The sequence below is a fragment of the Pyrus communis genome, chromosome 13 (genome assembly GCF_041283825.1).
Source record: "Pyrus communis isolate YQ-2024b chromosome 13, ASM4128382v1, whole genome shotgun sequence".
Taxonomy (NCBI): Eukaryota; Viridiplantae; Streptophyta; class Magnoliopsida; order Rosales; family Rosaceae; genus Pyrus; species Pyrus communis.
Window position 1 is genome coordinate 9,132,477 of NC_142577.1, and position 13,857 is coordinate 9,146,333.

Sequence of the window (13,857 nt, forward strand, 5' to 3'; positions counted from 1 at the left end):
TCTCCTTGGTGATTGCAGTGAGGCTTCATCTTGAGTTTTTCCACAGGCTACTCTTGAACTGAGCTGGAGATTCTTTTGGTTTCCTCCGATCGTTGATTTTCCTTTGTGCTACTCTTGAACTGGGCAGCAGGATTCTTTTGGTCTCCCCCGAAGGTCTGGGCTTACTCCTTTTATCTGTTTCTTTGTTCAATCTCTCCAATTCGTATTGAAGAGGGTTAGAGGATAGCTCAGCATACGCTAGGTAAGCAAACAGGGAATAGAGTCCAGGTAGACTCCAAGTACCGGCTGATTGCTTCTTTCACTTTGCCATGCACATAATATCAAGGACAAAGGAAAAGACAGGGAAATAACATGATATGAGATACCTTTGCTTTCGCCCTTGATGATATGAGATACCTTTGCTTTCAAAGAGGCAGCGAATGAATCAGCACATATATTTGTTGCGCTTGTCTCCACATGCTTCGATCCACCATTTCCTCTTGCCTCATCTGTACTGCAGGCATTTGGTATCTTCTTTGGGGGATACATCCATGGTTGAAAATGTGTTCTCAAGAGAAGGAGAAAACTGAGCATGTTTGAGAGGGTTGGTTGCACCTTACATTTTTCGGCCGAGAAGGAAAGTTATGCATTTGTGGGTGTATGCCTTGCCATGAATGTTGATGTATATAGGAATTGTAATGGCAAATGGCAGTGCGGATGCGGCAATGTCCTCCACGCGTCTTCTGAAAAGCCGGGAGCTTTTGACAAAGTGGCACGCGTCTTCTGAAAAGCCGGGAGCTTTTGACAAAGTGGCACTCGCTTTCTGGAAAGCCGGGAGCTTTCGGCTTTGTCACCCACATTTGTCGGCTAAAGTGTGCAGCTGATTTCTCGCCTTCCACGCGTCTTCTGAAAAGCTGGGAGCTTTTGACAAAGTTACACACGCTTTCTGAAAAGCCGGGATTGCGTCTGACGAGCTGGCGATCTTTACGCCGGAAATTCCGGTTTTGAAGAGTGGTGTCTCTTCATTTCTGAATCGGTGAACGCCTCTCCTTTAATAGAGGTGATCGATCACCTCTAGCATGCACACTTGAAAATTGCCCAGAAATCGTCTCCGGCCCGTCGAGATTTCACTCCATCCAACCCTTCTCTTTTAACTTCTTGAAAAATGGCTAGCTCATCTAACCCATCGAACATTTGCTTAGATTTGAGTCTGAGCAGTGATCCGGTCGCGCCTCGTCAGGATAAGGTATGGTGCCCGTCTTTCTTATCTTCTCATGGCCCTCTTACAGATGAGGACTCTGTGATGACGGATGCAACAACGGCTACGATAGTAGCTCGGAACCTCCTCACTCCCAAAGATAGTCAACTGCTTTCTGGACGGTCCGATGAGTTGGCCGTTCAAGAGTCCCTGGCTCTTAGTGTTCAGTGCGCTGGCTCTGTGTCCAACATGGGCCAACGCCTTCTTGCTCGCTCCCGTCAGGTTGAATCCTTGATGGCGGAGGTGGAAAGTCTCAAGCAGGAGATCAAACAACTTAAGCACGAGAATCGAAGTTTGCACGTGCTTGCCAACAATTATTCGACAGGCATGAAGAGGAAGCTTGATGAGCTTGATGACCGTCAAAGGCTTGCGGCTTTCTTCCAGAGGCACCTCTTTCCTGGGTCATCCAGCGTTCCACCAAGGTTTGGGGCCTTGAATGATCTATCTTCGGTGCCTCCCGCTCCGATGCCTTCCGCTCCAATGCCTTCCGCTCCGATGCCTCTTGCTCCGAGACCTCCTGCTCCGAGAGTGTTGCCACGTAGTGGGGCCTCACGTACACAACCCTTGTGAAGGTTCCATCTTTCTGCCATGTTTTTTTTTTTTTTTTTTTTTTTTTGTAATCACTCGGAAATCAATGAACAAGCTTTATTCACTGTATTGGGTTGCCTCCCAAGTAGCGCTTTCTTTTACTTCTTGCAGCCGGACGAGACCTTCTTAAGCTCAATTGGAACCCATGGCGTGGAATAGATCGGGTACCTGCACCAAAGAATCAAGAATATCAATAGAGAAACATGAGTGATTATCATTAGGAAATTTCATAGTTTCAGAAATATTGAAATCAATCACTTCCCCATCGAATTCCATCGTTAAAGTGCCTTTAAACACATCTATCTTTGTTCGGGCCGTCTTCATGAATGGCCTCCCAAGAAGAATCGGCAAGGGTGGAGCATGGGTGGTTTCCTCCATTTCAAGGACATAGAAATCCGCCGGGAAGATCAAATTATTCACCTGTACTAAGACATCTTCCAATACGCCCTTTGGATAGGCATTAGATCTATCGGCCAACTGAATAATCACACCATCATTTTTCAATTCACCAAGGTTCATTGAAGCATAAATAGAGTATGGCATGACGTTAATTGAAGCACCTAGATCTAACATGCATTGTTCAAACTTAGTATTACCAATAACGCACGGAATTGTAAAACTACCCGGATCTTTGTATTTAGGGGGTAATTTCCTTTGTAACACAGCAGAGACATTTTCACTTACCTGAACCACCTCTTTGTTCGAGATCCTTTTCCTTGTTGTACAAAGTTCTTTCAAAAACTTAGCATACCTCGGAACTTGCTTAATCGCATCAAGGAGCGGGATATTGACTTGAACTTTCCGAAAGGTCTCTAGAATGTCCTTCTCAGCTTCTTCCTTCTTTGATTGCCTAAACCTGCTAGGAAAGGGCACGTTTAGTGGAATAGGACTAGAAAAAGTCGAATTGGGACTTACCTTGGTGGTTGGGGATGGTTTAGGAGGTCTAGATGAATTTGGCAAGGTTTGGTCATCCTTGGCCTTGGGCTTTGCTCCCTGTGCTTCTTCTTGCAACAACTTGTCCTCCTCGTCTTGACTTGATTTTGGTGGTTGTGAGGTGGTTCCAACTTCCTTGCCACTTCTTAAGGTGATTGAAGGAAGATTTGTGAAAAACATGTTCATTTAAGCAACATCAATAGCATGCAATTAACAATTAAAGGCGGAATCATGCTTGTATGCACTTAAAACAAAACATTTACCCATGAAATTCAAAGCCTGGTAGATAGGTGAACCAAGACTCAACTCAAAACAAAGTGAGTTGAGAAATCAATACCTTTGTAGATTCCTCTTTGCATAAGCAAAGGCTAATCACCCAAAGAGAGGGCCTTCATTCCTTGCATCTTAGATCCATGGATTTGAATGGATGAAAAGGATTCTCCAAGTTCCCAAAATTGAGAACCTCTAAGTCTCCACACCAAGGTAAGATTGGAGAAGAAATGAGTGACCTTGAGGAAGTAAGATTGCTAGATGTTATCCTCAAGGTGGCCGGCCATTTCTAGAGAGAAAGAAGAGTTTGTGTTTCTCCAATTTCCCCAAAAAAACACTTGATGAATTTTGGCTATTAAGTCAAACTTATACCTTAATTCATTTGAGTGGCAAACTTGTAAATAAGTCCAAAGCCCACTCTTTCTCTAAATGGCCGGCCTTAGGGTATTCTTTGGGCTATTTGGGCCTTTGTGAATCATTATTCATTAAGTTGTCATACAACTTAAGTCAATGGACTTGACGTTCGAAGCCCATTGGGCCTTAAGGTCCAAAACTATCCCGAGGTCTTCAACGAACTTATTCGTTTGATTAATAATCATATTAATTAATCCTTGCCATAAATAATTAAACCATTTAATTATTCTTACTCATCTCCGTTGAATCTTCAATCTCTACCTTACACGGTGTACGATCCATTAGGTTCCTTTTAGCGAGGCAGTGGGCGATTCAAACTCTTTCAAATCGATTGTGAATTGAAACTTACTTTCAATTCTCCCGTTAGTGATAATACACTTTTAGGGCTTCCACAAACCATGGTTGACGCCTAGCAGCATGTCATGGTTACCCAAGCTAATCAGAAGAGGTGGAGAACCTATTCAGTTTTAGGATTACAAATGCAATACGGTCTTTCTCTAATACAATACTCTTGACCACATTGTTTGGTTTGACAGTTTATTCATGTCTACTATCCAATGTGAGTCTTGTGCTTATATGATTACCTTGAATGTGATCTGGAACGCATTCCAACATCTCATTCATACTCTGGCCAGAGATTCTAAATCATATCATAGAGTATTCTCCCTCAAACAGTTTGAAGGTTAGAGATCCCTTCTTGCGCATTCACTTGCCTCCATGGCTAAGTGGCTTAACCCCGACGATGCCGTGGACACCCTGATAGAGTGACTTTGACATAATCAAAGATTAAGGACCTAACCACAAGACAACTGTGATGCCTCAGGTCAAAAGACTAATTTGCATTATCCCAACCATGAGTTCTCATGTGACATGAATATGAGAACTCTTCGTTGATCATGTTCAGTGAACTCATTCTCTATTGAGCACCTACGTACTTGTCTTGATGTCACACACACCAATGACTCGAGACTAGTCACTCTCCCCGAGAGAAGACATAGCACGTACTGATCTTAACGGACTGTCAATGCCCAATTGGCAATCCTATGATCAGGAACGTTTAGGATGTGTCTACGAAAGAATGGTCTCATGAATCTAACTTCTTTAGATCGCATTCTCCCAATCACATATTCCTTGGACTTATCGTTTAAGCATATAACATTTATATGAGACGGCTCAAACAATAATGTTTGCCCTTTACATTTAAACTACATTAGTTTGAAATGAACTACATTAGTTTGAAATGTCCGTAAAGTATCATCATATGATTGGTTTTAGGGCACATTTCCAACAATCTCCCACTTGCACTAGAGCCAATCAGCTTAGTCATCATTGATGATACCTCTTCTGTAATTCATTTCATAAATGGCTGAGTAGTAGGCCTAAACAATGGATATCTATATGTTATCCATAGAAGCAACCTTGAGAATAACGACGTCACCATTATACATGATTCTCAATCATGTGGTTCAGTCTCTCATTTGAGTTCGGACCTTGATGAGACCTTGATTCCCTGGCTTGAGCTATCGCCCCATTAGTGTCATACACTTTCTGGTTGGAACCGAATGGAGAGTTCATGAATGAACTTTCCCATCCAAACAACAATGTTGTAAGCTTCTATATGGCAATATATTTTGCATACATGATAGAACACATTAAAGTCATTACTTTTAACGTTTCCACCCAAATATCTCTTTAGTCATAATAAAGAGATATCTCGTTATCACTTCATTCATAATGAAGAGATATTCTATGATGGATTAGATTCATAATCTAATACATTTACGCTTCCATTACGTTACTCTAATTCTTCCTCATTCTTGAGGAATCCATCCTTAGTATTTCTTAAATACCTAAGGATTCACTTGACAGTTGCCATGGTTCTGATCCTGGGCTTGCACTGATATCATCTTGTACCGTTCTAGGTACGACTTATATCAATGTTTTCATACAATATGAAATACATAAATCACCTTTCTGCGTATGCATAAAGGATTCTATTTACGCATTATTTCTTTGGGAGTCAAAGGGTACATTCCCTTTGAGAAGAACAACTTCCTAGTCTCACTAGAATTGTCATTCTAATTTGAAGTTTATCATCATATGAGAAACTTCCTAGCATCTCTTGTCTATTTTAGAGATTGATATAATCCAATTATATCTTGAAATCTATCATTATAGATTTCCATCCCATGTATATAGACTATATCTCCCATATACATTCTATCATTATAGAATGTTTAAAGTCATAACTTTAACGATGAAGAATTCCTTTCATTTTCAAAATTAATATATATCATGTATATATATTCTAATTTAGGAATATGATCAACTCCCACTAATCTTTTGTAAACCTAGTAAACAAAAGATTCATTTACATCTTTATGAGAAATCAAACAATTGATCTTTTCTCATAAGACGCTTATAGCTCCCACTAGCTTGCTAAGATCCATGATGGATGGATCTTCTTACAACTAACATGTCTTAGAAGTATATATCATATATATATGGGTAATTGATAATGTCCAATGAACTAAATCTTATTTATGTTCATTCTTCTCCTAATGGAGAAATTCATTATCTTACGATGCTACTTTCCTTGATATTTTTCAAGGAAATTAATCTAAAGTGTTACTTTTTCCTTGGATCAAATCTAAGGAGGTAAATACTTTAGACGTCTTACTCATCTACTTACATTTCTTGAATTCTTTGAAACCTTTTGCAAAGTATTCGGACTTGTGTTTATTCAAAATAAACTATAGTCCAACCGAGAGTGATCTTCGGTGAATGTCATACAACATGAGTAGTATTATGTTGTGGACAAGTGCCACTAACATCTAAGTGAATCAACCTCAACAACTTTGTGATTCTTTCTTCTTTCCAAAAAGAATAAAGATTCGAACATTTCGCCTCTATGAAATTTTAACAAGAAGGTATTGGATCCGGATCTAACGATCCAAAGCATCCATCTATGACCAACTCGTAACTTATGTTTTAGAGGTATCACAACTCAGTTGGGATTAGTCACTACCTTGCAACCTTTTGGGTTTTAAGCATCATCGTATTCTAAACAGTTAAACTACCACATCATCTCTACTATAGAGACAACCAATTTAAATTACAATAATCTAATTATTGATTAATAAAGAACAATGTTTTTGTCAAACAAAACATTTATCCATCTCTACTATAGTGACGGATTTAAGTTCCTTAAAATTGGAATGTAAAGACAATCTTTAGTATTTTCCAATTTCTTTGGTAGTTCATATGAGGAAGTAAGTACAATCCGCTTTCGCAGAGATCTATATTCGATTCACGTTTGGAATGTGAAGTACTTTCTCTTCTCTCATTTAATCTTCTACTTCTTATTAGCACACTTTTACAACAATTGTAAAACATAGTTACTAATACGGAATCAAGCATTCAAGTAGAAGAACCAACTGTTTTGAACTATTTCAAGAACATATTACAACACCTTCGAAAGGTGTGTTCTTGACACTTGCAAGACATTTCTTGCAAATACCCCTTCCAATGTCCATCCTTTCATAAAGAAAATTTGTTCCCTTGGAGTTATTTTGCCTTCTTCATTTGACTTCCCTTTTGACTACAATAGTCATGGTCCCTAAACTCCCACTATCTCTCTTGAAACTCATTTCAAATGTGTTATACACATCAAACGATTTGGAGAGCGTGCGGTTATTGTTCACTATATAGTTTACAATAAACTTAGTGAACCATTAGGATAGGGACACAAAGGTGAAGTCCTTGCCTAGTTTCCGTCTCGTTAAGTGGTTTAACACTTCAACACTCAATGATTCAAAATCATCATAAGTCCATATAAATGGACTATTTTTGTCAACCAACCATTATGTTCTAAACATAACAACAAACTCTCAAGAGTTGTTCAAGGCAACTCTCATTTCTTCATACAACAATTTGTAAGTGAAGAATCATGGCACATAAAGTGTCCATGCCCTTGTGCTTACTTCTCAAGTTCCTTGTTCGTGTAACAAAGAGACAAGCACTAAAGTTTGTGTTGATTAAGGGTTGTTCAAAGCAACTCTTATTTCTTCATACAACAATTTGTATTTGAAGAATTATGACATTAAAAGTGTTGTCCTTCTCATGTTAGACTTATCTAACATACTCTTCCAATGATACATTATCAATAGGAAGATTGTGAGGATGAGACTACTTAGTTACATCTACAAGCCATTAAAGACAATCTATGGGATTGTAGAACTAAGTCCGGAAATTAAAGCGTTTGGTTTTTCTTTGTCAAGTTTTGGATAGCGTTTGCAAATATATTGGTAAACAAATACATAACGAATATAAATTGATTGATTTTAAGCCATTTGATTCGGGTCTTTAAATCAAAATAGCACCACCCACTATTTTTGGCAAATTCCATATCCCTCATCGGAATTCGAGAGTTTTGGAGGAAACTCTTAGTAGGGTATGGGAGGCTCACCATTACCAAGCCCACCTCACGATTATACGATGTTGGTTAGCAAAAATAATGATGAGAGAATAACGCTTTACTCATTTACAACTCTTGTAATTACCCATCTAGTTTGGCCTCTAGAGAATGAATGCCTCAGAATTTTATCATGTTGGCACCATTGCACTTAGTTAAGTTATTCCCACCATGCTTAGTTTATGTAGAGGTTCAAGCACAACCTCAGAATTATATCATGTTGGTCATACTCGTTGTCTACACTCACCTCATCATATGCGTATAGACTCCTCCTGAATGTAAGCATGCACTTTGTACTCCCCCATTATAGGGTGAAGCCGGTGTACAAGTCACAAACGATTGGAGCCTACCACGGTGGAAGGCCACGAAGAGATATTCAAAGCATCTCTCGCTTATCAACTTAATATTGGTTTGTTGAGGGTTTTAGGTCTCATCACATATAAACATACATTTTAATCCAATTAAAACATTTTGGTCCTATTACAACTATTGGTCCATTTGATTGATTTAGTTGTATATAATACTCCCACTAAGCTTTTAAAACGGTTTTTAAAGCAAGAGTATATGATACTACTAACATAAGGTTTGCATTCATTGATGGACTATATAGTTGCCTTAGGGCCTTAGGATGACTATGAACCTTTGATTCGATTCAACACGAGCCTAGTGTTGAATCTCGGTCTAGGGATGGAGATTGATTTTAGTTACGCGTTTAATCACATTAAGGCGTGTTGTCTTATTGGGCGTTGGACCCAACTACTCCAATTTCATGCATATCGAATAAAACAAGAAAGGAGTACTTCAAAGTAAATAAGAGCTTATGCTCTTTTACAACAATTGATCAAATCAAATTACTTTAAAGTAAAGAAGAGCTTATGCTCTTTTACAACAATTGATCATATCAAATTACAACCAAAATTTAATCTACACATTCCCATGGTTCAAACAAATTTGAAACGGCCTTTCACATAGCTCAATTATCGTAGGCTTAGGTTCATAATCACCCTTTCATTAATTAATTAACGCTTTAACTAATTAAACTTGAATGCAACATTTTCATTTGGTTTTTGTATTCATAGAATTGATTTAAATGGAACTAAATATAATGAAAATCCAATTCTCATTAAAGAGACAAAACAATTTTTGTTCTCATTCTATTTGGGCCATTTTGCAAAAACACAAAAGTATCAAAACTTTATTTAATTGCACAAAAGCACCCCACTAGAGGGGTGGCCGGCCATAGGATAGTAACATAGAGATTTTTGATAAAAAGAATTTTGTAAGTGGATTTTGGTGGGTGAGATTAAAGATGGTGGGGATGGTTTGAAAAGAAAATATACCTTTGATATAATTAAAAACATTTAATCATTTCTTACCAACAAACATCATCCATCAACTAATATTCAAAATTATATCTTTGACATAATCATCACCCATCAACTAATATTCAAAATTATATCTTTGACATAATCATCACCCATCAACTAATAATCAAAACTTTATGTAAAACATAAAACTTTTGAATCAAAACTTCAAAATCTTTTGTTCTTGATAAGAACTTCAAGAAATATGAAGAACATACATGAAAACTCATAATAGCTCCATGGATGTTTTCTTTCATCAAAAACTCAAATTTTCACAACTCAAAAGAGGGTTAATATCCTAGGGTACTTAGGGGTCCCAAAAAGCACTTTAAAACCATTTTAACAAGCCTAACATGAACCCAAAAAATCACCCTTTGGATTTGGCCGAAAATCCCAAAACACTTGGCACCAACTTTTAGTTCCATTATTCATGCTTTAATGAAATACATCTACAACATTTGAAATGCTAAATTTTCAAGTAAAATTTATATTCAAAGCAAGAACAAAGCTTGTAACAATTACAACATTCAAATCACAAACTATGAACTTACAAAACCCAAAAGGATTCACCAACTACTAGACTTAGGCTCTGATACCACTTGAAGGAAGATTTGTGAAAAACATGTTCATTTAAGCAACATCAATAGCATGCAATTAACAATTAAAGGCGGAATCATGCTTGTATGCACTTAAAACAAAACATTTACCCATGAAATTCAAAGCCTAGTAGATAGGTGAACCAAGACTCAACTCAAAACAAAGTGAGTTGAGAAATCAATACCTTTGTAGATTCCTCTTTGCATAAGCAAAGGCTAATCACCCAAAGAGAGGGCCTTCATTCCTTGCATCTTAGATCCATGGATTTGAATGGATGAAAAGGATTCTCCAAGTTCCCAAAATTGAGAACCTCTAAGTCTCCACACCAAGGTAAGATTGGAGAAGAAATGAGTGACCTTGAGGAAGTAAGATTGCTAGATGTTATCCTCAAGGTGGCCGGCCATTTCTAGAGAGAAAGAAGAGTTTGTGTTTCTCCAATTTCCCCAAAAAAACACTTGATGAATTTTGGCTATTAAGTCAAACTTATACCTTAATTCATTTGAGTGGCAAACTTGTAAATAAGTCCAAAGCCCACTCTTTCTCTAAATGGCCGGCCTTAGGGTATTCTTTGGGCTATTTGGGCCTTTGTGAATCATTATTCATTAAGTTGTCATACAACTTAAGTCAATGGACTTGACGTTCGAAGCCCATTGGGCCTTAAGGTCCAAAACTATCCCGAGGTCTTCAACGAACTTATTCGTTTGATTAATAATCATATTAATTAATCCTTGCCATAAATAATTAAACCATTTAATTATTCTTACTCATCTCCGTTGAATCTTCAATCTCTACCTTACACGGTGTACGATCCATTAGGTTCCTTTTAGCGAGGCAGTGGGCGATTCAAACTCTTTCAAATCGATTGTGAATTGAAACTTACTTTCAATTCTCCCGTTAGTGATAATACACTTTTAGGGCTTCCACAAACCATGGTTGACGCCTAGCAGCATGTCATGGTTACCCAAGCTAATCAGAAGAGGTGGAGAACCTATTCAGTTTTAGGATTACAAATGCAATACGGTCTTTCTCTAATACAATACTCTTGACCACATTGTTTGGTTTGACAGTTTATTCATGTCTACTATCCAATGTGAGTCTTGTGCTTATATGATTACCTTGAATGTGATCTGGAACGCATTCCAACATCTCATTCATACTCTGGCCAGAGATTCTAAATCATATCATAGAGTATTCTCCCTCAAACAGTTTGAAGGTTAGAGATCCCTTCTTGCGCATTCACTTGCCTCCATGGCTAAGTGGCTTAACCCCGACGATGCCGTGGACACCCTGATAGAGTGACTTTGACATAATCAAAGATTAAGGACCTAACCACAAGACAACTGTGATGCCTCAGGTCAAAAGACTAATTTGCATTATCCCAACCATGAGTTCTCATGTGACATGAATATGAGAACTCTTCGTTGATCATGTTCAGTGAACTCATTCTCTATTGAGCACCTACGTACTTGTCTTGATGTCACACACACCAATGACTCGAGACTAGTCACTCTCCCCGAGAGAAGACATAGCACGTACTGATCTTAACGGACTGTCAATGCCCAATTGGCAATCCTATGATCAGGAACGTTTAGGATGTGTCTACGAAAGAATGGTCTCATGAATCTAACTTCTTTAGATCGCATTCTCCCAATCACATATTCCTTGGACTTATCGTTTAAGCATATAACATTTATATGAGACGGCTCAAACAATAATGTTTGCCCTTTACATTTAAACTACATTAGTTTGAAATGAACTACATTAGTTTGAAATGTCCGTAAAGTATCATCATATGATTGGTTTTAGGGCACATTTCCAACAGTGATTGCATTGGCGGTTTCAAATCCACCCTTTTGATTGACAATTGTTGAGCTTGGAAGTTTGCCTTGATCTCGGAATTGTCCCACAAACTCCGCAATCTGCACTATTTGCTTCTCTAATTGGTCCACCCTTGTGTCTTGGTTTTGCATCGCCTTGTTTTGATTTTCTTGTCCCTGAGACAGACTAGTAAGTAACTTAAGAACTGTAGCATTATCTAAAGACGTACCTTGATGGTTTTGGCTGGATTGTGGTTGGTTTTGATCTTGGTTGTGGGTTCTGGTGTAAAACCCGGGGGGTTGTTGTCTAAAGCCTCCTTGCTGTTGAGGTTGTTGGGGCTCCCTCCACTTGAAATTTGGATGGTCTCTCCAACCTGGATTGTACGTGTTGGAATATGGATCATTCCTTGGTTGATTGTGGCTTGGAAATCCAATGGCATTTGCACTCTCCCATCCCCCATTCTCAATCAATTGTGGGCACGTGTCTGTAGGGTGTCCTTGCATGGAACATACGCCACAAGGAGTTACGGTTTTGACTTTTGGACCTTCCACCACCTGAGAAAGCAACGTAGTAAGGTTAGCCATTTGATTTTGAAGTTCGGTTATGGCACTTACCTCGTTGACTTGTTGTTGTCGTGGGGGGTCTCTTTGTCCAACACCTTCGTATTGTTGTGCATTATGTGCTCGATTGGCAATTAGAACTTTTGCATCCCCCGGAGTTTTATCCACTAATGCACCTCCCGCCGAGGCATCAAGCATTTGGCGTTCCATGGGAAGGAGTCCTTCGTAGAAGTATTGAATAAGCAGCTCCTCTTTCATTTGATGTTGTGGACAAGAAGCAACAAGTGATTTAAAACGTTCATAATACGAAGGAAACGATTCACCTTGATTTTGTTGGATGCCACTAATCCGTTTCCTTAATAGAATGATTCTTGAAGTTGGGAAAAATTTCTCCAAGAAGGCTCTTTTCATGCTATGCCAAGATGTAACCGTTCCGGGTGCTAATTCGAAAAGCCAATCCTTCGCTTTTTCCAAAAGTGAGAATGGAAAAGCCTTCATCATAAGAATGTTCCCGTCGACATTTATGGGTGTCATGCTCGAACAAACAACCTCGAACTCCTTGAGATGCTTGTTGGGATCTTCCATGGAAAGCCCATGGTATTTCGGAATGTGGTGCAACAAGCTTGACTTCAACTCGAATTCATCGGTCTTGCCTTGGGCAACCACGGGGTATTGAATGCATAATGGTGCGGCATTGGCCAATCCCGAAGCGGAAAGCTCCTTGATTGTTCGGTTGTCTGCTGCCATGTCTTCTTCACCCACTGTTGTCTTGGGTTCTTCTTCTTCAAATTCAGAAATGGACTCGGAGCTTTCACTTGATTCGCTAGGTTCTGGGTTCTTTCTCTTTCGTCTCAATTCTCGCTCGAAATCGGCGACAAAGACCGAGATAGGTTCACGAATCGGATGAGAACTCCTAGTCATAAACTAGTACCTAAAACAAGAAATAAAACAAGATCAAGAATCTGGAATAAAATAAAAACAAAAGAAATTAAAACAATCCAAGAGATTAGCAAAGTTGCTAATCCCCGGCAACGGCGCCAAAATTTGATGCGAGAATTATACGCACACAAATTAAACCCTCTTTTTGTCAATTGTAGTGAAGTGTATAAGTAGGGATCGTTCTGGACCGGGGATTAGGAGGGATTGTTAATCACTTGGATTTGACTTAAAAACGAAAAAACACAATATAAAACACTATTTAATGCTCAAAGAATGCAAAACTAAAAATAAGAAAGATTAAGACTAAGACTTCAACGAAATAGGGGGGAATTGGATTTGGACGAATTTAAACTAAAATGGAAACTTGGAAATAAAACAAATTGTAAATATGGATTTGACGGAAATGAATGGATGGGAAGCTAGCTAAGGGGTTCATCGCCACACATGTTATACTTGCATACGAAACGATTTCTAATTGCTTTTCAATAAACCATGAATTCTCAACACCCCGGGTTAATTAGGTCCGCTTAAATTAACCGTCAAGTTTTCCTTAAGTTAATGAATTGGATGATTGCATATGACAACCCAAAGCATTCCTCACAAGTTCCCTACATGAATTGCATAATAGAGATACAAGCAAGAATCATTAAGCATCATGAAAAC

General features: G+C 38.6%; 1 protein-coding gene across 1 annotated transcript; it reads right to left on the reverse strand.

Moving 5' to 3' along the window:
- Positions 1–1,957: 1,957 nt before the first annotated feature.
- On the reverse strand, positions 1,958–13,176 carry LOC148691723 (uncharacterized). Its single transcript, XM_088683399.1, has 3 exons — positions 11,706–13,176; positions 2,246–2,916; positions 1,958–1,993 (listed from the first exon to the last, which is right to left on the reverse strand). The coding sequence occupies exons 1-3, from the start codon at positions 13,174–13,176 to the stop codon at positions 1,958–1,960; spliced, it is 2,178 nt and encodes a 725-aa protein (XP_088539525.1).
- Positions 13,177–13,857: the final 681 nt, after the last annotated feature.